Source organism: Petaurus breviceps, unplaced genomic scaffold, assembly GCF_028583685.1.
Source record: "Petaurus breviceps papuanus isolate PSGF00001 unplaced genomic scaffold, PetGlider_PUasm1.0 181, whole genome shotgun sequence".
In the NCBI taxonomy this organism is placed as follows: Eukaryota; Metazoa; Chordata; class Mammalia; order Diprotodontia; family Petauridae; genus Petaurus; species Petaurus breviceps.
The window spans coordinates 28,670,496-28,696,233 of record NW_027185784.1 but is presented as its reverse complement, the minus strand read 5'-3'; the positions used below and the strand labels follow the sequence as shown (position 1 = coordinate 28,696,233).

Below are 25,738 nucleotides of genomic sequence, written 5' to 3'. Positions count from 1 at the left end.
CAAATTTGGCTTTTTAAGGCATTCTTCTCCTAATTGCCTTTTTGAGCCTCTTTTGCCCTTTGAGTTAGTCTATTTTTTAAGGTGGTATTTTCCTCAGTCAGGCTGTTGACTCTCATTTCATAATTTTCTTTCATTGTTCTCATTTCTCTTCCCAATTTTTCCTCCACTTCTCTTATCTGCTTTTTCAGGTCTTTTATGGACTGCAACCAGCTAGTATTTTTCTTGGAAGCTTTTGGTTCAGGAGTTCTGACTTCACTGTCTTCCTCCTGTTCCATGCTTTGCTCCTTTTTATCCCCAAAATAGGAGTCTAATGTTGGAATATTCTGTCTGCTTTGTTTCCTTTGCCTGTCATGTCATCCCTCAGTCAGTTGACCCCTGGGTTTTTTGCCATGGTAGGACTTTGCCACCTGTCAGGGGAGCTTTTGTCTCAAACGCTGGGGTTTTCTCAGCTGCTGGAGGTATTAGATGGGTGCCGTCTCTGAGGTCTCCACATGCTCTGGCAAGCTGGCCACACATCCTAGGACCTCCACCCTAGACTGCAATCCAGATCCAAGAAGGTTAAAGCAAGAGTGATTACCCCTCATACTGGTGTTTGGTCCCCCTACACTCTGCAGGCCAGGAGCTGAAGCCGCCACATGGCACTGGCTGGCTGTGCTGGCCTCTCAGTGGCTTCTCACCCCAAGGGCAAAAGCCACACACTCCCACTTACTGGGTCCCAAAGTCCATACTGCACTGACCTCTCACTTTGTCCTTTGCATTTATGTGTTGATAATTCCGGAAACAGCCACAACTGCTGACGATCTGGAGTCCCTCCAGCTGGCCCCAAGAGCTATTCTTAATGGATAAGGGGTCAAATATCAATAAACCATCCTCTACAGATTATAAGCCATTAATCGTATAAGACTTGCTGAATTACTAATAAGAAAAATATATTGAAAAAATTCTGGTATTTAACTTTAGGTCAAGAAAATGTATAAATAGGCCTAAAGGGGGTGGAGCCAATAGTCAATACTGGAAAAGTTGAGAAAGGATAAGCATAGTGATACACTATCAGTTATTCTATGAATTGAAAATTATGCTAAAAAATATCTAATATGTCCATACCTTTTCCTCAGATATCCCACTGCTTGGTATATATCCAAACAGAAAAATCCCATATGGATCAATATATTTATAGCAGTTTTTGTGTAGTTTAAAATTACTGGCAAAAATGATTGAGCTATGTCTAGACAAACTTTTGCACACAAATTTAACATAATATTATTTTACCATATTAAATAATGAAAATGAAGATTCATGCATCGAAAGATACAGAAGCAAAGTAATGTAGAGTAAACAGAATCAGGAACAAAATATATACAATGATGAAAAAACCCCAAAACCCTAAATAACATAAATACAACGGCGCACTGCATTTATAATAACCAAATCTGACTTTGAAAGGGATGAAAAAAGTATACTCCCTATAAGTTTTGAAGAGGTGATTATTTAAAGGATGTGGAAAAATTGGGACACATTTATTGTTGGTGGAATTGTGAAACAATCCAACTGTTTTGGGTTGCCCAAAGAGTTATTCAACAACCTACACCCTTTGACAAAGATGAAAAGGAAAAGAAGCTATATATTCTAAAAATATTTATAGTAGCTATCTTTGTCATGGTAAAAAACTGGAAAATTCTGGGATGCATATCAGTTGTGGAATGGCTGAGCAAGTTGTGGTGTATGACTGTGATGGAATACTATTATGCTATAAGAAATGATTAGCTCAATGATTTTAGAAAAAAATGGAAAGACCCGTACAAAATAATGATGAGCAAAACGAACAGAACCAAGAGAATATTGTATACAGTAATAACAATATTGCTTAATAATGACTTTAAGTGAATAAATTATTTTGTCTAATATAAATACCCAAATTAACCATATAAAGGACATATGAAGAAAGATGCAATATGCATACACAGAAAGAACTGATAAATAGAACTTTGTATAGAATAATTTTACACACACAAACACACACATATATGCCCATTTGTGTCTAATTGTAGCTATCTGCAGGTCATGGAGGAGGAAAGAAAAAAAGGGGAAAAAAGAAATTTACATGATAACTTTGTTGTATATTTGAAAGAAGTAGCAAATTATGCATAGTAGATTTGTATTTCCACGTATGATCATCTTTTTTTTTAATTGTACTGTTTGGAAAAAATGTTTGTTTTATTCCATAAATTAAAAAGAAAATGAATTGGAAAAAGAGGTGATTATTAATATGTAACAAAGAATATAAAGTCATGATTGAAACATTTGTTAGGTTTTTTTTGGAGGGCAATTGGGGTTAAGTATCTTGCCCAAGGTCACACAGCTAGGTTTTTTTTTTTGGGGGGGGGTGTTAAGTATCTGAAGCTTGATCTAAACTCAGGTCCTCCTGACTCCAGGGCCAGTACTCTACTCACTGTGCCACCTAGCCGCCCCATTGGTTAGTTTTTCTGATATTTTTTTTTTACCTTTTGTAACATGTGATGGTTCTCTGGTTAGGGAAGAAGGAGATATGCACGTGATATAAAGTAAAAAAAAAATCTAACAATTTTTAAAAGAATAAAAAAGTCATTAATGCATTTAATTTATTATTTACCTGCAACAATATCCAAGATCTGAGGGAAGGAAACTTAGAATAAGTGAATTTCAATTCAAAGGAATAACCCATGTCATGGGAAGAAAGATAAGATGAGGAGAGCAATAAAGCCAGACATATGAAATCATTCTAATAGGGGGCACAAGTAGAAAAAGGTAATATGAGGGTTTGGGAGTAAAAAAAAAACCTAAGGTGATTTAATCCTATTCTATTTACTCTCTAAATTGTTACAGATGCCGTAGATCAATTTCCTATTCTTTCCACCATAAATAAAGCTCCACACAATCTCTTAAACTGGTCTCTCCTTCCTAAGCACTCTCCTTAGAGCACCTTTAACCTCTGCATTTTTCAGGCTATAGATCAAAGGATTTAGGGTAGGATTAAAGAAGCTGTAAAATTAAAAAAAAGGAATTTTGTGTTGTTCCTCAGAGTTTTTTGCATTAGGGACCATGTAAGCGATGGAGGCACTACCAAAGAAAAGCCCTACCACACAGAGGTGGGAGGAACAGATGGAGAAGGCTTTCTTTTGTCTGTCACCTGACTGGATTCTCAATATAGCACTAAGGATTCAGGTGTAGGAAACTAGGATTAAGCAGAGGGGTCCAACAAAGATGAACACACAAGCAGCAAAGATGGCTAATTTGATGAGCCATATGTCTGCACAGGCAAGGTTCAATACAGATAGGATTTCACAGAAGAAGTGGTTGATTTCCCAAGACACACAGAAGGACAACCTAAGGAGCAGAAGAACATGCATCAAGGCCAGAAAAGATCCACATGCCCAGGATGTGATAGCAAGTGCAATACACACTTTCCTACTCATGATGAGAGTGTATCTCAGTGGATGACAGATTGCCACATACCTGTCATAGCTAATCACTACCAGCAAAAAGCATTCTATGAGGGCAAACATCAATAAGAGATAGGTCTGCATTATGCCACCTGCAAAGTATATGGGTTTGTTTGGATCCAGGAGATTTGCTAGCATTTGAGGGACTGTGTTTGAGGCATAAGAGATGTCAACAATAGCCACTTGTGAAAGGAAGTACATGGGAGTGTGGAGTTGGGAGTCAAGACAAATCAGCACCAGGATGACTCAGAAAAGCCCAAACAGAACTAGGTGCATCTTAGGGCTAACGAGAAATCCCACCAGAATGAAATTTGTCACTGTGGTCTGATTGGTCTCCATAAATCTATGATGAAAATAAAGACATTGTATAGAGATATTAAAAAGCATAGTTTAATTCATTTCCACTCAATCACATGAATCAAATGTCTGCTGATCTAGTTAATCCTTTCTTTTTCACACTGGGGAAAAGGGCAGAGGGAAGAAGGTCAAAACTACTAATATGCACTTTTAATGATTTTTTAACTTTCCTTCCTACAGATAAATTTATAGATTCTTTTGATCTACTATGTAATTTTTCCCTTCCCAAAGTTAAACTTAAAAATGGACTGGTAATACAGGAAACTATTTATGTGTGTAGCTATATAAGGACATAGAAGTACCATGTAAACTGTTATAGAGTGTAAGAAGAGGTTATGTCTCTTGTGATGGGAAGAAAGAATGTTATACTATGTTAGGAAAGGAAATTCCAATTGTTGTGCTTTCCCTCAAAGCTTTATTGAGAGGATGACTTACTTCAAGGTCTATAGAAAAATTGGTTTGGTTCAGTGGGAGAAAGAAGTAAGGATGTATTATTTTTTTTCCAGCCACTAAATCTGAGAAGATCTGCATTTGCCATATTGCTAAAAAAATTAAAATTCATCCTGTCCTGTGAGACCGAAGTTAACTTGGAATGGTTGGTTGTGTTATTGTGTATAATGAATAGTTCAAAGTTCTTAAAAGTCTAGGTTGCTTTGAAGATTAAGGGTCACATATCTTTTTTCTCTATTATTGAGAGGTACCAGCAATTTTATCTAAGCACATGTTCCTAACGTTTCATTTTCTCACACTAGAAAATTTCTCACCAATATCACGAGCTCTCACTTTGCCAATACAGTTAAAAATGTGGAATTTGAGTGATGCTAAATATGTGCTACTGTCAGATGTTATTGGTAGAGAACAATTACTGTTATCTAGTCACTGATCACTAAAAGAGAGCCAATGTCAGATAGCTCCACCCTGGGAAGAGTATGACAATGGAAATAACAGTAAGGACTCCCTAATCTCCATTAGTTCTTCAAAATAAAAAGATGAAACATATAAAACTGCATAAAAAGCTAGGTGGTAGCCTGTATGATATTATGAAGAATAATGGACACCAGACCAATGGATTTTCCTTTAGTGACAGTTAGAGGAGGTTTGTCTAGGAGGAAACTATTATTTTTAATTTATCTGCGATATAGAAATATTTGTATTCCATCACACTTGATATCCTCAGTGAACATTAAAAGATAAATTTTTGTTCGATAACATCTTTGTTAGGATTGTAATAGTTAAAATAATAATTAATATTTATGCAGTAAGCTTTAAGATTTGCAAAATGTTGGGGTGGCTAGGTGACACAATGAATAGAGCACTGGCCCTAGAATCAGGAGGATGTGAGTTCAAATCTGGCCTCAGATACTTAACACATACAAAAAAACCCAGCCATGTGACCTTGTGCAAGTCACTTAACCCCCAAGTGCCCTACCTTCCCCCTCCAAAATAAAAAGCAAAAAAACCCCCTATTTTCAAAGTGTTTTACATATGCTGTATCCTTTTGATCTTCACAACATTGTGGTAAGGTAGATTATATTATTAATCCCATTTTACAGATACAGAAACTGAGACTGAAAAAGGAGATGCACTTTACCCAGAATCATATAGCTAGTAAGTGTCTGTGTCAGGATTAAAACTGAGGAAATCTGGACTCCTAGCCCAATACTCTGTCCACTACACTCTGTAGCTGGCTAGATGCAAGGCATTGTACACCACCTATTGCTTGTTTCTGCTTATTACTGAATGAAGAATTTCTCTAGGATGCATTGGATGAAGGCTGGTGGTTTCAATGCTTCTAGGAAGTGGCATATATCCAGAAAAAAAATTCTGGACCTACTGATGATTTAGACATTTTAATTCAATTTTAGAAATTAGAATCAAGAATTCATTCTTGGAATTTGAATAAGTTGTTAATGTTAGAATGGATTCAGTTAAAAACTGAACATTTCAATCAAGTATCTGGATAACTATTCTGCTACAATACTTCTTCATGTCATGGAGGAAATGGTGGATTAAAAAAGGCTGTGCCAGCCAATCAAAAGAGCTATCTGACTGGTTCTATCAATTAAGAAAGACTTTGAGCACAAGGCTTTGATAATGGACTCTATCCTTGTCATTTGTGAACCATCACAGTTCAGTGTACAAAGGCTAATTACTCTAAAAGACCTTATACGGACAGGGAAGTTGTCATCTACAACAATGCTAATTATATTAAAAAAAATCATAGAATAATAACAATGGTTTTCCTTTAGGTCTTGATTATTGACATCTGGCAAATTATTTTGAACAATAATAGCCTTCTAATGAAAATTAACAGAATATATATTCTTGAGGAAGTCAACAAACATGATACAGTAAGTCTTAGACACCTTCAGAATTGGTTTGCTGAAATGACTATAGATGTTCAAAAATGAGATTTGCTATTTTGATAATTATTATCTCTTTTAATTTTGTCAATATTATATAGAGAGGGAATTATAAAAATCATTATAAATACAAGCAGGAAAATTGTAAACATTCACTGTAATAATCTACTAAAATAATACATTGTTTCTTGAGAGTAACAGTTCTGGACTGTTTCAGTAACTCTTCCATAGAAATGACAAAATCACCCACCATCTCAATTCTATAATTCACTTATAGGTACTTATGGTACTTTCCCAATTTTTCAAAATCTGGTACCCACTTATATCTCAACCTGTCATTACTACTACAATGCTCAAGAAAGAAACATTAAGAATGGAAATCTAGAGAAGAGGCAGAACATTTTCAAAATTGCTTATCACAGTTCATACTTACATTTACCATAACCCTACTAATAGAAATTTACATTTATTAATATTGAAACTGATAATTTCCATCTAGTGGGTTGAGTGAAAAACAGGGCAACAATGTGAGGGGATGGAGTGACAAATGATAGGATTGTTGAGAGTTAAGAAGGCAAAGTCTAGGGACTAGAAAAAGTTATAAACTCTTCACATTTTGTTTTGTATGAGAGCTTCATAAGACAAGAGAAGTTCTATAACTATAGCCATCTTACTGCTCTTGCAGGTAATGAGTCCAGTTTTATTCCTAGTGTTCACAGCATTCTCTATATAAAGAATATTTATATTTTTAACTCACCTTACTCTATCACCTTTTATCATTAACTCTTACCTTAAAGCATACTTTACTGTGTGAGAGATGAAAAAATTGAAGGCAACTAAAAAAAGTATTAATGTATTAAAGGTATTGGGGAAACCATGTGCAAAATTGCTAATGGATTCTGGATCTTCTAACTTTAGTAGAAAGGTCAGTGAGGTAGAAAATTCCACTCCTCAAATATTATATTCAGTTTAGAACACATGAAATCCCCATCTGTTTCTTCATACCTCTCCAACTCACTAATTTCCTTCATTCTAATAGAAAAAAAAGAGGACAAATTTTCCCTGACCATTTTTAAAATCACAATCTTAGTTGAGCTCCTTCTCCCAAATTGTTCCACATTAATATTTGGTGGGCTGCCATAAAGGAAAGAATTCCACTTTATTGCGTTGTTCTAGAAGGCCCAAACTAGGACCAAATGGGTGGAAATTTCTGCCTATTTGAAAGTTAAAGCAAGACTCACCTGAAGTATTTAAATGGAGACCAATGACTATTGGCAAAAGATGTTGTGGAAGAGATTCTCCCATGGGGTGGGAGACCAGATGAGTAAAACCCTCCCTTAGTTCTTCTCCAGATAAAAGATTCAGAGATCTAAAATTACACAACAAAAAATGTTATCATCCTCCTGAAATTCACTTACACTTTCCCATAAAAATGTGATGTCAGGGTAAAGAGTAGGTCATATGGTTCAGAAAGAATCCCATAGATCTGTTGCTGTACCTATGAAAAGATAACCTATACTTTCCTTCACCTTTAGGCAGGACCCCTCCGCAGATCCTAGTGAGAAGAAAACCAATCTCATTTCATAGATATGTATATATAGTAACCCAAAAGACAGCCTTATTTAATGAAGAGAGGGCTGGCCTAAGAGTCTAGGCAACATAGCTACAAGTTTCCTCATCCGACATATATTGGTTCTATGTCCCTGGAGAAACCAATGAAATAAGAAAATACAACAGAAAATAACCCAAGTGGAAAATAGCTCTCCTGAAATTCTCAGAGTGATATTTATATGAATTTTAAAAATGGAAACACACACACATACTCACAAAATTAAAAAAATAAAACAGCCTGTAACCCTGGGAACTCTCTAAGGACAGCTTTTCATCTATATTGTTGAGTTTCTTAACCAAGGACTCCCTATAGCAATGAGATTTGAGCAACCTATTTATATATACATATATATATGTCAATATATTCATAAATATGCACAAATATATGCATAGGTATATATGTATGCAAATAAAACCATAAATATGTATATATGTTTTTGTGCATGTTTAAGGTATCCCAAAAGTCTATGTACATGTGTATCTGCATATGTATATATTTTACAAAGAGTCATTATTTATTTATGTAAGAAAGTCCTCCAGAGGAAGCTCCTTTTACTTTCAAAGATCATTGTCTGTTCTGTAATATACTGTCTTAGAGATTAGTTTAAGACTCCTGCCCATTTAAGTGACTTTCTCAGGGTCATAGAACCAAAACGTGTCAGAGGTGGGCCTTTATATCTGGATCCCATTGTCTCTAAGGCTATCTCTCTATCCACTATACCAGGCAGCCTCTTGACAGCACACTCATATAGATTATGTATAAATGTATGGATATACATATGGATATCCATATCTATATATGCACACACAAATATTAATATACACAAATATTAAATACACATCAGTTGAGTGGATAAGACAAAAAAATTAAGACACTTCTGTCATTTTTCAAGAACTTAAAGAGGCTGCAAGCTCTTTGAGATTAGGGATTGTTAAATATATTGTATATGAATTCCCAGTAATTAGAAGAGTATCTTGAACCTAGTAGATACTTAATAAATGTTTGTTGAATAATTGTCATTGATCAGTATATATCAACTTTCAACAATAGGATTTTTTCTATAAAGCATAATTTCTCATTCTCAGTATTTCACAAAGAAATCATGAATTCTTATTCTCTTATGGTTTTTGCAAGTAAATATTTCTGATTCCATCTCTCAAAATCATAGTTTGCTTAATTTTCAGAAGACCTTTTTCACTTATTAAAATAAAAATCAGTCAAGTAATAGAGACACCAGAGGCCCTTACCCACATTTCATATATAAAATCTTTATTATATTTACTTGAGCTATCTTATCTAGGGTCATTTATAAGCAAAAACTTCTCTTTCCACTGGATAAAGATGTGTGAGAGTAAAAGACATAGTTTTTATAGAACTATATACTACAATTTTTGCTCAAAATTCACATTCAAGTGATAGAAGGCTACCTGGAGCAAATTCTAGGGCGGTGGTCTTTGAGATGGGATTAAAGTTTTGACTATCTTTAGGATCCTCAGAATGAGATTCCGATCCAGTCTATGGCTTCTAAGTGTCGGGATGAGACTCAGATATAATCTATGGCTTCTTGTTCAGCTTGAAGAAGTTACAACTTTGTCCTCCTGTAGTAAAGGTTTTCCTCTTTGATTAGCACTAACTTAGACTCCTAAGAATTCAGTGCAGGTGGAACATCATAAAACTTCCCAAACACAAGCCTCTTCATTGCAGAGAAGCAAAGAAGTAATTGTGTGTGAGAAAAAAAATTAAGACTGCTTTCAGTAAATCCTGGGGATTGAAATTCCAGGAGAGAGGAAGACTCACATTACAAATTTATAATCTGAAAATATTTAGCCTAATTATGCATCCATGAACTCATATATATATTTACCCCATATCACCATCCCCTTAGAATTAAGTGTTAGTTGAGGGAAGACATAACTCATGTGTTATCAACAGCAATAACAACAGTCCTACGTGACTCAAGTAATTTTGCAGGCAGGATGGGAAGTCCAAAGAGCTATAGATCCCAAAGGGTTTTATTAGATTCTATCTCTTGACTTTCAGTTGGGACACAATTAGTAGGTTTCCCATTGGAAACATTCCCAATTCTGCAGTTTAGCTATACTCTGAGTTGTGACCCTCAGGGGAGGGTTAGAACTCTTGAAAGCCTGGGTCCATCTCTAAAGATGACAGTTCCTGCCTCTTCCTAACTAGAATCATAGGAAATAGAATTTGAAATCTCTCTAGGGTACAAATCTCAGAAAATCCAACAGCTTTAGTGCTTTGTAGTTGTTAAGTATCTATCTAAATATTTTCTATGCATTTTATAACATGGGGTCCTTGGATTTAGTTATGAAAGGGATGGAAGATATTGGTTCAGATTCTTTTATTTCACCAATGAAAAAAAGGGGATAAAAATTTGAAAGAATCTTGCCTGAGGTTATGTTGGCAACAAATAGCAGATCTGGGACTTGAACCCAAGTCTCCTGATTAGATCCCATGTTCTCTCTGCTACAGCACCATTCAATCATAGATACATTCTTTTTTTAATGAATCCAATGAATAAATCAGCCAACTTTAAGGGTTATGGAATTTAAAGATCTTCCATGCCCCATTGGACTTGCTGATGTAGCAGGAAGGGACGGAGCAAGAGGAAGTGGAAGCCAATCTAGAGTTCCTGCGGTGGCTAGCAGTGGCGGCGATGCCAGCGGCAGCAGCAGCAGAGGCAGTGGCAGCAGATGAGAAAATGCCTTTTTGAGTCATCCAGAATTTCTGTTAAGGATTCCTGCTGAGGACTGCCAGGGGCCGGAGCTGCTGGGAGCGTGCTTCCTGGATGCTGGGTGGTTGCTGTGAGTGGGGAGAGGAGGACCTTTGCCTGAGGTAGTCTGTTCTGTTTTAAAGGCTTGAGAATGTGGATGCTTTCTACTTTATCTGCCTGTGCCAATTTCGTAACTACTCTGATGGCTTTGACTTTCTGGTTTTGGGAGTCAGTCTTTTGGTATTTTAATAAATGTTCTAGCTTTATCGCCCATATAGAAAGCCTGATATATTTTGTGATGGATAACCACATCAGCATATTTACAATTTCCATAGGCATTGTGAATATTGCATTGCTGATGCACCAACCCATTAGGTAACAAAGAATCAGTGCATGACAACAAACACTGTGAATTAATTGTGGCAAGATAAGATGCTGGAGTACATCAAGATTCTTTCCCTGACCTCTGATTTTGTACCTATTAACAAGTCAGTAACAATCTTAGTGATAATTGTCAAGGAGAAATTGTATTCCAATTGTATAGGAAGGGCTTCTCATTAATTTTATAAGGCTTTGTAGTGTCAATTCTATGCCCTCCCTCAGTATTTCTCACCATGGTAATATTTTCCATTCCTATAGCTAACAAGCAGGTATATTTTGACCCATGTTCTTGTCCAACAACTTGTATGACAACTGGAGCCCACAACCTAATTTTTGCTCCTTTTGATGAATGGAAATAAAGGAGGGTTAGAATTTCAAACTCAAAACTTAAAAAAAAAAACCACTTACATGTCCCCAGAATTACCTCTAAATCAGTTGCAAAAATCCTGACACCCTCTTCTTTGGAAACAGAGCCCAACTTTAGCATTGATTTAAAAGTCAAGAAGTAGGCTGGAAAATGAGCAAAGTACTTATAACCATAGAAAGTAAGTATAGTGATGAGAAAGATCAAAACACACATTCAGAAGAAGACAACAAAGTCCAAATTCCTGTATCCAGAGTCTTCAAGAAAATATGAATTGGTTTCAATCCATGGAAGAGCTCAAAAAAAGATTTTAAAAATCAAATAAGAGAGGTAGAGAAAAAAAATGTGATAAGACATGAGAGTGATATAAAAAAATCATGAGAGTCATGGCAAAAGACTCCAAAAGCTCACTGAATAAAACAAATTTTTAAATGTTAGAATTGAGCAAGTGGAATCTAATGACTATGTGAGACATCAAAAATCAAATCAAAGAATGAAAAAAAATAGAAAAAATGTGGAATATCTCATTGGCAAAGCAACTAACCTAGAAAATAGATCCATGAGATATAATTTTAAAATGACTGTACTACTTAAAAATCATGATAAAAACCCCCACCAAAATCCCAAAGTGATAAATGGTCAAAGGATATGGACAGGCAGTTTTTAGATGAAGAAAACAAAGATATCTATAGTCATTTGAAAAAAATGCTCTAAACCACTCTTGATTATAGAAATGCAAATCAGAACAACTCTGAGGTACCACATCACAACTATCAGACTGACTAACATGACAAAACAGGAAAATGGTAAATGTTGGAAATGTGTGAAAATTAGAGCACTGATGCATTGTTTGTAGAGTTGTGAACTGATCAAACCATTCTGGAAAGCAATTTGGAATTGTGCTTAAAGGGCTATAAAATTGTGCATACTTTTTGATCCAAAGATATCATAAAAATGGGAAAAGGACCCACATGTATAGAAATATTTATAGCAGTTCTTTTTGTGGTGGCCAAGAATTAGAAATTGAGGGAATGCCCATCAATTGGGGAATGGCTGAACAAGTCGTGGTATATGAATTTAATGGGATACTATTGTTTCAAAAGAAATGATGATCAGGCTGATTTCAAAAAGACCTGGAAAGACTTAAATGATGCTGAGTGAAGGGATGTTATGGGAATGGGAATTTAAGATCTTCCCTACCCCTAGGACCTTTGATTGGCTTAAGGTCACATGGAGCCCGTGGCAGGAGGCTACTTTTTACTTTGTGATTGGGCAGTGGTCAAGAGGGTTGTGACATTCTCTGATCCAGGAGAAGGCTATATATACCCTGATTTGGATACCTTGCTTTGGAGCTCACTTTGAGAAGAGTTATGTGATTTGACCAGACAAGACTCTGGGCAGCCATTGAGCCCCCTGGCTTTGAGAACCCAGATGCTGTTGCTTTCCCCTCTGGTAACTGAATAGGTATGGATGTAATGGTCAGACAGTTGGAAGCCTGTACGCTGATTTTTTGTCTGCTTGTAACCTCTATATTCTCTGAAGTTTGGGGTGCTGACTTTTTTGCCCTGAACTAGGTAAATGACATATGTTTGATTAAAGCAAGATTGTTACCCATTTTGAGTTGCTTTCCTTTAGAAAAGCAGATCTAAGAACCTGTGTTGGCAGTCACCCTGGGGATGCTAGGGTGCTCTCTGCTAGAAATAGCATCATGAACAGAATCTGCAAACTAAAAGAAAAGTATGAGGGCTGGGATAATTGTTTGTTTCACAGTTGTGGTAGCTGTGACTCTGTCAAGTCATGGAACAGGAGAGAAGAATGGCCTGCATGCTCACTTCACTGAGCTAAGAGAAGGAATGGTGAGCTGCCTGCATCATGACTGGGGCAGAAGCCAGGAGTGGCTGTCTCCTGTTGTAGGAGAAGGAACCCAGGAGTTCAGAATTCAGCCACAGGACAAGATAATGACTGTGCTGCAAGGCAGGAGCACTGAATGTGTTTTCTTGCTGCATCCCACAGTTTGTGACCAAGGCGGAGGATGGACTTGTGTCTATGGTGGGTGGGGTAAAGTGACATGGACCCCTAAGGACCCCACCCTGTTGACTTGGTTGCCCAGCCAGTCCTCAGTACTTGGAAGCAGGGGCTGGGGCAGTGTGGGGGGAAGGACACCCCCCTCTCCCCAAGAAAACTTTATTTGGACATTTTTGTTTTGGATTGAAGAGATGTTAATGCAATGTACTTTGTGTTTGCTTAAGGTCCTGTGGCAACTTTGGCAACTATGTATCTTGCAAATGTGATGTCTCTATTTTAATTGTAATTAATTGTACTTAAGAGATATTAATGCTTATTCAAATGTAAGTTGTCTATGTAATGGGTATGGAAGTTCTTGGGGCTGAATGTTATAGGAATGGGAATTTAAGATCTTCCCTGCCCCTAGGACCTTTGATAGGCTTACGGTCACATGGCAGAAGGCTTCTTTTGACTTGTGATTGGGCAGTGGGTCAAGAGGGTTGTGACATTCTCTGAGCCAGGAGATGGCTATATATAACTTGATGTGAGGACTTGCTTTGGAGCTCACTTTGAGAAGAGTTATGTGATTTGACCAGATGAGACTCTGGGCAGCCATTGAGACCCTGGCTTTGAAAACCCAGATGTTGTTGCTTCCCTATCTGGTAACTGACTAGGTATGGATGTAATGGTCAGACCATTGGAAGCTTGTTTGCTGATTTGTTTGTCTGCATTTTTATGTCTGCTTGTAACCTCTGTATTCTCTGAAGTTTAGGATGCTGACTTTTTTGCCCTGAACTAGGTAAATGACATATTTTTGATTAAAACAAGATTGTTAACCCATTTTGAGTTACTTTCCTTTAGAAAAGTAGATCTAAGAACCTGTGTTGGCAGCCACCCTGGGGATGCTAGGGTGCTTGCTGCTACAGGTGAGAAGAACCAGGAGAACATTGTACACAGTAAAAGCAAAATTATGCAATGACTAACTTTGATTTAGCTCTTCTCAGAAATGCAAGGATGTAAGACAACTCCAAAAAGAAAATGCTCTCCAATTCCAGAAAAAGAATGATGGAGTCTGAATGTAGATCAAAGCAAACTATTTGCTCTCTCTTTTTCTCTGTCTCCGCCTCTTTATCTCTCTGTCTTGGTTTCTCTCTCTGTCTCTCTCTGTGTGCCTTTGTTTCTGCTATCTCATGGTTCCTCCCATTGGTTCAAATTTTTCTTCACAATATTACTAACATGGAAATAGATTTAATATAAATAGAACTTATATCAGATTGCATGCCTTCTTACAGTGGGGAGAGGAGAGAGAAGGGGAGAAAACTTGTAACTTAAAATCTTATGGAAGTGAATTTTGAAAACTAAAAATAAATAAAGTAATGAGTGTATATTTTTAAATTTGATACATCTTAATTTAAAAAATCTTAGGCATCATCTTTCAAGAAATTGTTAAGAAAAACTCTACCAATATTCTAGAACAAGAAGGTAAAGTAGAAATAGAAAGAATTCACTGATCACCTCCTTAAAGAGATCCCCAAATAAGAACTCTCACGAATATAAAAGTCAAATTCTAGACATCCCAGATCAAGGAGAAAATACTACAGGAAGCCAAAAAAAAACAATTCAAATATCATGGAGTCACAATCAGGAAAACACAAAATTTAATAGCTTCTCCATTAAAGGTTCAGATATTCTGGTGGGCAAAAGAGATAGGATTAACCCTAGAATAACCTACAAAACAAAACTGAGTATAATAATTCAGAGGGAAAAATGGATATTCAATGAAATAGAAGGCTTTCAAAGATTTTTTATTAAAAGACCAGTGCTAAATAGAAAATTTGACTCTCAAACATAAGATGCAAAAGGAGTATAAAAAGGCAGACAGGAAAGAGGAATCATAAGGGATTTGATAGAGTTAAAATATTTCCATTCCTACATGAGGAAATGACATTTGTAACCCCTAAAAGTTTTGTCATTATTAGGACAGTTAAGAGGATAAATAGACAAAAAGCAGACATGTGAGTTGAAAGAGACCGTGTGATTGCCTAAAAAAATGAATTAAAGGATTAGAAAGAAGAATGAACTGAGAAAAGGGGGAAAGGAGAGTCAGAATGGTAAAAATTATCTGGCAAAAAAGGGGCCTGAAAGAGATTTTATTGTGGAGATGTAAATGAGGGGAATAGCGAGTGGAACACATGAACCTTTCTCTCATTGCAATTGGCTCAAAGGGGAAATAATATATACACTCAGTTGGTTGTCGAAATCTCTCTTACCACACAGGAAATTAGGAAGTAAGGGAATAAGAGAAGTCAGGGAACTCATAGAAGGGAGGGAAATTTAGGGGAGGTAATAGTCAGAAGCAAAACACTTTTGAGAATAGGATAAAAAAAGAGAGAGTAGGATAAATAGGGGCGATACAGGATGGAGGGCAATACACAGTTGGTAATCATTTCTGTGAACAAAAATTTGCAGTCAGTTTCTTGGATAAAGTGTTCATTTTTTATACATTTAAAGAACTGAGTTAAATTTATAGAAATAAAAGCTATTCCTCCATTGATAAATGATCAAATAATATAAACAGGCCATTTTTAGTCAAAGAAATCAATGCTATCTGTAATCATATAAAATAATCTAAATCTAAATAGTCATTGAAGAGAGAAAAGCAAATTAATATAACTCTGAGCTACTACTTTACAAAAAATACTAGAGATGTGGACAACAGAGATGAAGATGAAGTAATAAAACAGTCTGATATTTTGAAGAAAATAATCTAAGAAATGTGGACATACTGATCAATTTTTAACAAGAGTGAAACAGACTTATTCTGGGAGAGGATAACTTAGAGGACTTTCATTTCTAAGAAAAACAAACTCAACTTGTGTTTTGTGGGAGAAAATAGAGGAGGATTAAAGTTAAAACTAATGCCTGTTTTTTTTTTATCTCAAAGTCCTTCTTTTCTGAGAAGATACAGTCATCTAATAAAAATGTAAAAATTCTAAAAAATCAAAGAAGAGTTTAACAACATTGAAAGCAGGAAAACAATTTAATTAATAAATAACACCTTAAGCTGGTTTCAGAAAAACAATAGAAATCAAAATATGATAAGGTAGCTGGATTTTTTTAAATGGAGGGGAAAAATTAACTATCCAAATTTTAAAATGGAGAATTCAGAACATATGAAGAAAAGTAAAGGAAATTATAAGAAATCATTTGTCCAATTATGTACTAGTAAAACTGACAACCCAAATTAAATGGATAAATATTTTAAAAAGTAAAGTGCCCAAGTTAGCATAATAAGAAATACAGAATCCATATAACACAATGTTACAAAAATTGAATAAATCATAAATTAATGCTCAAAGCAAAAAAATGGGACCAGACAGATTTGTAAGTGTATTCTATGAAACATTCAAAGAACAATTTATTCTAATGTGATGTAAATTCTTTGTAATAATAGAGAGAGTCTTAACAAATTCCTTCTATTTCAAAAATATCGTCTTGATATCCAAACCAAGGAGAAGAAAAAAGAAAGAATGAAAGAAAGCAAACCATAAACAATTTTGCCTAATAAATGTTGGTACAAAAATTTAAATAAAACATCAGCAAAGAGACTATAACAACTTAGTACAAAGATTGTAAACAATGACCAAGTTGGATTTATGCCAGAAATATAGCGTTGCCTCAATATTAGGACATTTTTAACATAATAGTTTATATTAATAAAAAGAAAAATCAAAGCATTCAATTACATCAATAAAAGAAGAAAAAATTTTGGCTAGATACAACATACATTCTTGAGGTTTTTTAAAAAGAGAAAACATAAGAACAAATGGATTTGTCTTTAGTTTATTGCATATATGATATAATTTTGGGATATGTAAGAGACATGTATATTACATTTTATATGTGCCCATAATACATGATAATACATTATGTGGCAAACACATATATAAATACTCATGTGTATATATGTTATACATACATTAATATGTACGTGCATATTTTTAAACATGTTCATGTATGTATATATGTATATGTATAAATATATATATGTATGAATTAGAGCCAGCATTATAGTTAGTGGGGATAAGCTGGAGTTCTTTCTGACAAGATTAGGGGCAAAGCAATAATGTCCATTATCACCACTATTATTTGAGAGAGCACTGGAAATGTTAACTGTAGCAATAAAAGAAGATAAAAACTGTCAGAGTAATCATAGTCAAACAGGAAACACAATTGTCATTTTTTTTTTTGCCATTTGGAGGGCAATTGGGGTTAAGTAATTTGTCTAAGATTACATGGCTAGTTTGTGTGTGTGTGTGTGTGTGTGTGTGTGTGTGTGTGTGTGTGTGTTAAGTGTCTAAGGCCGGATCTGAACTCAGCTCCTCCTGACTCCAAGGCTGGCACTTTACTCACTTGGCCACCTAGTCACACCCACAATTGTCATTTTTGTAAATAATATGAAAATTTATTTAGAAAACCTTATGATGTCAACTAAGAGATTAATTGAAACAATAACTTTAGTTAATTTATAGGATATGAAATATTTCTATTTAAATCAGAAGCATTTCTCTACATTACCAATAAAACCCAGCAAAAAAGGGATAGAAAGAGAAATTCCATTTAAAACAACTACAAAATGTATAAAATAGTTTAGAATCTTACTTAGCAAGATACATACAAGAAACTCTTCAAATACAACTATAAAATAATCTTTACTGAAATATAGACCTAAATAATTACAGAAATATTAATTGTTCATGAGGAGGCCAAGTTAATATAGTGAAAAATGTGTTACAATCTAAAATAATTTACTTGTTTCCTGTCATAAAGTCACATTAACAAAAGATTGCTTTATAGAGCTGGGAGAAAAAAAAGGAAATTCATCTGGTGCCAAAAAAACTTTCCAACTCCCTAAGAGAAATAGTGGACAAAGGGAGAAATATCTGGCCAGTAACAGATCTTAAAGAATACCATGTACTAATCATCAAAAAAAAATACTGAATAAGAAATAGAGAAATTGATGTATTGAATAGATTACCTTTTTTTTTTTAAAAAAGGTAGAGGCTAATGAATATAACTTTGTGTTGAATGGGGTCAAGTCTGCTATTTAATCTCATACCATGTGAATTGGCAAATATGTCAAAGATAAAGGGAGCAATGTTAAAGATGTTGTAAAGACACATTGTTAGTGTAACTATGGATTGATCCAAACATTATGAAAAGCATATGGGAATTATGTTAAGAAAGAAACTAAAGTATCCATATCTTTCAACTCAGATATCTCACTGCTAGGAATATATCCCCCAAAGATTAAAGATCCCATGTATACCAAATACGTATCGCTGCACCTTTTGTAGAAGCATTAAAAAATTAAAACCCCACCAAATTTAGAATGTCTGCATGAAATGTATGACTGTAGCAGCATACTACTCCAATGTAATAAATTATGAATATGAAGAATGTGTAACATGAGAAGAAACATAAACTAAAGCAAAATTAACAGAATCAAGAAAAATGTACACTAATTATAACAAAAAGAACAATAGAAACACAACTAAATGCTGTATAGTCTTTTTATACTTTATTCTCCTTTGTGGAATCTATGACCTAAATCTACTGTCCTTCCTGCTGTTCTTGTATATTACACTGCATTTCTTTCTACTGGCATTTTCCCATACATAAATGTTCTCCATCCTAACCTACTCAAATTAATTGGCATTCTTTCAGTCCCAGTTAAAATCAAACCTTTCTGCATAGTCCCTAAATCTAGTGCCATTCCCCTGAGATTACCTTCCACTTACACTGAATATAAATTGAATGTAAATAGTTGCTTGAAAATTGACTTCCCTATGAACTGTCAGTTCCTTGATGGCAGGAATCCTGATTTGCCATTGGTAATTGGTACATAGTAAGTAATTAATAAGTACTTATTTACTGAATGAATGAATGAGTGAGTGAGTGAGTGAATAAATGAATGGCCAATTTGGTTCCCAGAGAAGAAATGAAAAAAATAAGCTTTTCTGATTGGATAATTTTGGTATGTATGTGGATTAGGATATGGTTATAGAACATTGCAGATACTGTCAGCCTTGTCTCAGATATCAGTTACACTTGCAGAATTATTTTTTTCCTTCAATTTTTTATTCTTTGCAACTTGTAAGGCTCTTAGAATAGGGAAGACAGGGATATATTCAGAAGTAAATATAAAATCAAATTGTATCAACATTGATTTTTAATAAAAGTCATTAGTGTATTTAATTAGGTTCCCTGAACTGCACTGACATGCAGGGTCTGATCATATTGGAGACTGAAAAAAAGTGTTTCAGTGGGATCATAGGAAGTATGGAGGCATGTCACAGAAAGAAGCAAAATGTAGGGCAAAAATAAAGAGATTCAGACCCATGCAAGTGCTCAAGGAGGGGTTATAGGGAGAACAAGGGAGCTGGAGAATTTTTGGAAAAAAAGTTGATTTGATCTCGTGGCAGTTCTCAACTTGCTATAAACTGCAAAAGCACCATTTTTCCCCTTTCTCCATAACAAAGTACCATCCAATTCCTTATCCATGTCTCTCCTTCCTAAGGAATCTCCTTAGGGCTGCCTTTACCTCTGCATTTCTCAGGCTATAAATCAAAGGATTTAGGGTAGGATTAAAGAAGCTGTAAAATAAAAAAAGAATTTTCTGCTGCTCCCCAGAGTTGCTGGAGTCAGGGGACATGTAAGTGATGATGGCACTACCAAAGAAAAGCCCAACCACACAGAGGTGGGAGGAGCAGGTGGAGAAGGCTTTCTTTCGTCCTTCCCCTGACTGGATCCTCAAGATCGCACCAAGGATACCTGTGTAGGAGATTAGGACTAAGAAGAGGGGTCCAACTAAGATAAACACACAGGCAACAAAGATGACCAATTTGTTGAGCCATATGTCTGCACAGGCAAGCTTCAGAACAGATAGGATTTCACAGAAGAAGTGGTTGATTTCCCGAGGTCCACAGAAGGGCAGCCTAAGGAGAAGGAGTACATGGACCAAGGCCAAGAGGGATCCAAATACCCAGCATATGATAGCCAGTGCAATACACACTCCCCAGTTCATAATGAGTTTGTATCTGAGGGGATGGCAGATTGCCACATACCTGTCATAGCTCATCATTACCAGCAGAAGACATTCAATGTGGGCAAATGTCATAAAGAGATAGGTCTGCATTATGCAACCTACAAAGGATATGGACTTTGCTGGGTCCAGAAGGTTTACCAGCATTTGGGGAACTGTGTTTGAGGCATAAGAGATATCAACAATAGCCAGTTGTGAAAGGAAGAAGTACATGGGAGTGTGGAGTTGGGAGTCAAGACAAATCAGTGCCAGAATGACTCCATTTCCCAGCAGAGTGAAGGCGTAGAGTAGGAAGAAGAGCCCAAAGAGAGCCAGTTGCATGTTAGGGCTAACAAGAAATCCCAGCAGAATGAAATCTGTCACTGTGGTCTGATTGGTCTCCATAACCTTTTGATGAAAAAAAAGACACTGTTGAGAGATATTAAAATCATAGTTTAGTTCATTTACACACAATCCCATGAATCAAATATCTGCTGATCTTTATTAATCCTTCCTTTTTCACATTGAGAAAGCGAAGAGAGTAGACTCAAACAACTAAGAAGTACCTGTAATGATTCTTTTTTTTTTTAAGCAATTGGGGTTAAACAACTTGCTCACGGTTACACGGCCAGTTATTTCTGGGTGTGGTGCTAAGTATCTGAGTCCAGATTCAATCCCCAGGTCATCCCAACACTGCGGCCTGTTCTTTTACTCGCTGTGCTACCTGGCCGCCCCACTTGTAATGATCCTTTAACTTGCCACCTACAAACTATTTTGATCTTCTGTATAATTGCTGCCCTTTCTGAAGTTCAACTTTAAAAATGCTCTGGTAATATAGGAAACTACTTGTGTGTGTAGCTACACAAGGCTACAGAGGTATTATATAAACTGTTATAGTACAAGAAGAGGTTATGTGAAGGAAAGATAGAGTGTCATTTTATCTTAGGAAAGAAAATTATTCCAGTTGTCCTGGTTTCCCTCAAATCTTCATTGAAAGGATGAGTTATTTCAAGTTCTTTTGAACAACTAGTCTAGGTTAGAGTCAGAAAGAAATAAGGATGTATTATTACTGCTGCCCATTAACTAAGCCTGAGTAGATTTGCCTCTAACATTCTGGTGAACAAAATACATTTGCTATTAATCCTGTCCCTGTGCGGCCAAGGTTACTTGACAATGGATGATTCTGTTATTATGCATTATGAATAGTTCAACATTTTTTAAAAATGTAGGTCATTTTGGTGATGATAGGTAACATAATTTTTCTTTTGAGAAGGAGCTAGCAATTGCATCTAAGCACATTTTCCTAACTTTTCATTTTCTCCCACTGGACAACTTCTCCTCAATCTCATAAACACTCACTTTTTCCAATATAACTCAAATTGGTTTATCATTTGAGAGAAACCCTATATGTGCAAATTGTCAGATATTTTTGATGTAGAAAATAATAGGAGAAAAAAAACAATTATTGTCATCTTATGGATGGGAATGGTCACTGAATATTGAACCACTGTCAGACACTAGATATTTTTCACTGTGAAGAGGCAGAATGACAATGGAAATAATATCAAGGACTGCCTAATTTCATTAATTCTTTAGAAAAAGATAACAAAACATCTAAAAGTTCAAGAAACACTATACCTTTGGTTAGTATTATCAAAGGTAACTTATACCAAAGCAATGCTTTTTTCTTCAGTGACAGTAAAAGGTGTTATGTCTGGAATATTATTTTAATCTATCTGAGGTTTTGTAACTTTTTGTAATCTATCTCATTTGACATCCTCTGTAAAAATTCAAAGCTGATCAAATGTTTGTCTGTGAAAATCTTTGACAAGACAATAATAGTTAAAATAGTAATTGATATCTATACAGAAGCTTTAAAATTTGCAATATGTTTTATATGTTACCTCATTTGATTCTTACAACACTTCTAGGAGGTAGGTGATATTATAATCCCAATTTTTCAGATAGAAAAACTGAGAACTAAAAAGATATTTTACGACTTATCACATAGATAGTGTTTGTGTGAGAATTCAAAATCAGAATATTCTGATGCCAAGATCAATACTTTATGTACTATGATGTTTATTTGGCTAGACAAAAGACATTGTAATCTACCTATTGTTTTTTTGTTTGCTACTAAAGAAAAAGAAACTTTCATTAGGATTCACTGGAAGAAGTTTGATGGCTTCAATGCTTTTAGTAAGTGGTGCATATTCAGAAAAAAATTTTGGACCCACTGATGACATTAATAATCTAATTCATGTAGAAAATATAATAAAGAACTCACTCCTGGAATTTGAATAAGGTGTAAAATGTAAATGGATTCAATTAAAAATTCAACATTCCAGTCAAGTATCTGGACAATTGTTCTGCTTGAATATTTATTATGTCATGGAGGAGACCATGTATTTAAAAAGGCTTTTCCAGTTGATCACAGTAGCAACCTGACTGGTTCTATCAAGCAGGAAAGACTTTGAGCACAGACTTCATAACTGATTCTATGCCTGTCATTGATATTTAAGTATGGAAGAGTCCATTACTGGGTGGTCCAAAGGATGATTTAATTTTTGATCAGACAGTCTTAGAGACATTATACAGAGAGTAAAGCTATCATGTATATTATAGCAATTCTAATAATATCAGATATTCTTCAAATATGGAAGTTTTGTAATACTTTCATTCATTTTATGTCATGGATTCAGACATGTTAGTGCAAATTTTTGTGAACTAGAGCAGCCTTCCAATGAAGATTACATAATATATTTTGAGGACATCAAAAACAACCTAATATAATAGATTTAGCATAGCTTAGATTCTTGCTTGCTTAAAGGACTATGAAGGTTCATAAATAAGCTTTTTGTATCTCTTAAAATTATATAAATATTCCATGTGGTGGGCAATATTTTTCAAAGAGGAAAGGAACTATGGTTGCATCTAAGAATAACTTAACCCTGCAAAGTTGAGTACAATCCTGAAGGAAAAAAAGTAAAAGACATTTGACAAGCGGAAAGACTTTCAGTTATTTGTAACAGAAAGACCAGAAATCAATGGAAATTCAATATAAAATATCCAGAAGAAACAAAAGGGGAAACATTAAGGAATAATTATAAGGCACTCATTAAAGTAAATCTGTTTAATTATGATACATGGAAATGTTATCAATATTCTTAAAACTGTCATCATTACTAAAGTTGTTTGAAAGAAAGAGGCTGAGGTGTGTATGATGACATGATATGAAAAAACAAAATTGGGTAGGTAAAAGTAAAAAGGAGCAATTATCTCTTAAAATGGGGTGTGTAAGGAAGAACTAATACAAGGAAAGCAGGTGGAGGTGTAGGGTTCATAATGTTGAAACATTACTCCCATCTGTGATGAAGAAGAAATAACATGTACATCTGGAGAGAGTTGGCAGTTTTCATAATTTATAGAGAGGTGAGAAAACTGGGGGATGGGCTGGAGGAGGGATTTTACAAGGCTGTATAGATTAAGATTAGGAGCATGAGTGGCAAAGATAAGAATGGGCATTTAGAGGAGTGGGCAAGATAAAAATAATAAAAAAGTAAGAGGAGAAGATAAGACAACAGGGATAGAGCAAAAAGAGACTGAGAAGGAAAATGCTGAGCAAAAGTAAGATGGAATGAAATTCAGAAATAGTAATTGTAATGCTGAATATGAGTGGGATTAACCAAGCCATAAAACAAAAATATCAGAATGGATTAAAAATTAGAATCCAAAAATGTTATTCACAAAGAACACAATTAAGAATGAGAGATGTATACAGTTAAAATGGAGAGTTGAACTAGAATTTATTGTGCTTCAGATAATGTAAAAAGACAAGGGTAGCAATTATGATCTCAGCAACATTATGACTAAAAGGCATTTTTATTAAAAAAGATAAACAGGTAACTGCATTTTAACAAAAGTTACTGTAGACAATGAAGCAATTTTAATACTCAACCTATGTGTACTGAATACTACAGCATCTAAATTTTTTTTTAAAGCAATTGGGGTTAAGTAACTTGCTCAAGGTTACACAGCCAGTTATTTCTGGGTGTGGTGCTAAGTATCTGAGCCTGGATTCGATCCCCAGGTCATCCCAACACTGGGGCCAGTGCTCTTACTCACTGTGCTACCTGGCTGCCCCAGCATCTAAATTTTTAAAAGAAAAGTTAAATGAATTATAGGTTGAGATAGATACTACTACTATAATTATAGAGTTCTTTAATCTTCTGCTCTCAGAACTAGATAAACATAATCAGGAAAGAAATAAGAAAGAAAATAAGATTTTTATATTAGATATGATAGATACTTGGAGAGAATTGAATGGAAATAGAAACACACATTTTCCACATAGTCTCATGATACCTAACAAAGATTGACTATATATTAGTACCCCCAAATTTTAAAGATAAGAGCAGAAATGTTAAAAGTATCCTTTTTCATGTGATAATGCAATAAAAATTATATTTAATAAGGGACCATGGAAACAGATTAAAAACTATTTGGAGATTGAACAACCTGTTCTTAAAAAATGAGTGGGTTACAGAACCAATCCTAGAAACAATCAATGATTTCATTAAAGAGGATGAAAATAATGAGGCAATGCATTATAACTTATGGTATATAGCAGAAGTAGTAATTAAAGTTAAATTTATATCTCTAAATGCTTAGATAAATAAAATAAAGAACAGAATAATGAATTGAGTATGTGTTTAAAAAAAAACTAGAAAAAGAACAAATAAAAACTCGCCAAATGATCACTAAGTTGGAAACCTTAGAAATTAATAAAATTGAGAGTAAAAAAGAATTAAATTAACAAATAACACTAGAAGTTGGTTTTATGAAAAATAAAACAAGTGAAACAGATAAAAACAGTTAATTAGGTTTTTAAAAAAGAGAGAAGACAATGCATTGGTATACAATATGAAAAGGGTGAATATACCACAAATGAAGATGCAAGGAAAGCAATTATAAGGAGTTATTTTGCCCCCAGTTATATGCCAACAAATTTAACAATGTAAGTAAAATTGAGAAAAAATTTATAAAAATATATAAATTAACTAGATTAGCAAAAGAGCAAATACTATATCTTAATAGAACTCTTTCAGAAAAAGAAATCAAGGAGGCCAAAAATGAGCTTCCTAAGAGAAAAGCACCAGGAACAGATAGATTTTAAAGTTAATTCTATTAAACATTGTAAGAATAGTTAATTCCAATAGTGAACAAATTATGTTGAATAATGGGTAAAGAAGGGAACTTATCAAACTCCTTTTATAAAACATGCATGAAACTGATAACTGGACCAGGAAGGGTAAAAACAGAGAGAAAAAAAAATTGCAGTCAAATTTCAATAGTGAATA

General features: G+C 34.8%; 1 protein-coding gene, 1 long non-coding RNA gene and 1 pseudogene across 2 annotated transcripts in view; 1 reads left to right on the top strand and 2 right to left on the bottom strand.

Moving 5' to 3' along the window:
* Positions 1–25,738, top strand: part of LOC138160715 (uncharacterized) — a 239,240-nt gene that overhangs the window by 169,879 nt on the left and 43,623 nt on the right. The gene's annotated exons all lie outside the window — the stretch shown is intronic.
* On the bottom strand, positions 2,919–4,876 carry LOC138160522 (olfactory receptor 2A1/2A42-like; annotated as a pseudogene).
* LOC138160521 (olfactory receptor 2A1/2A42-like) lies at positions 19,851–20,819 on the bottom strand. The gene has a single exon (XM_069087074.1). The coding sequence runs from the start codon at positions 20,781–20,783 to the stop codon at positions 19,851–19,853; it is 933 nt and encodes a 310-aa protein (XP_068943175.1). The 5' UTR covers positions 20,784–20,819.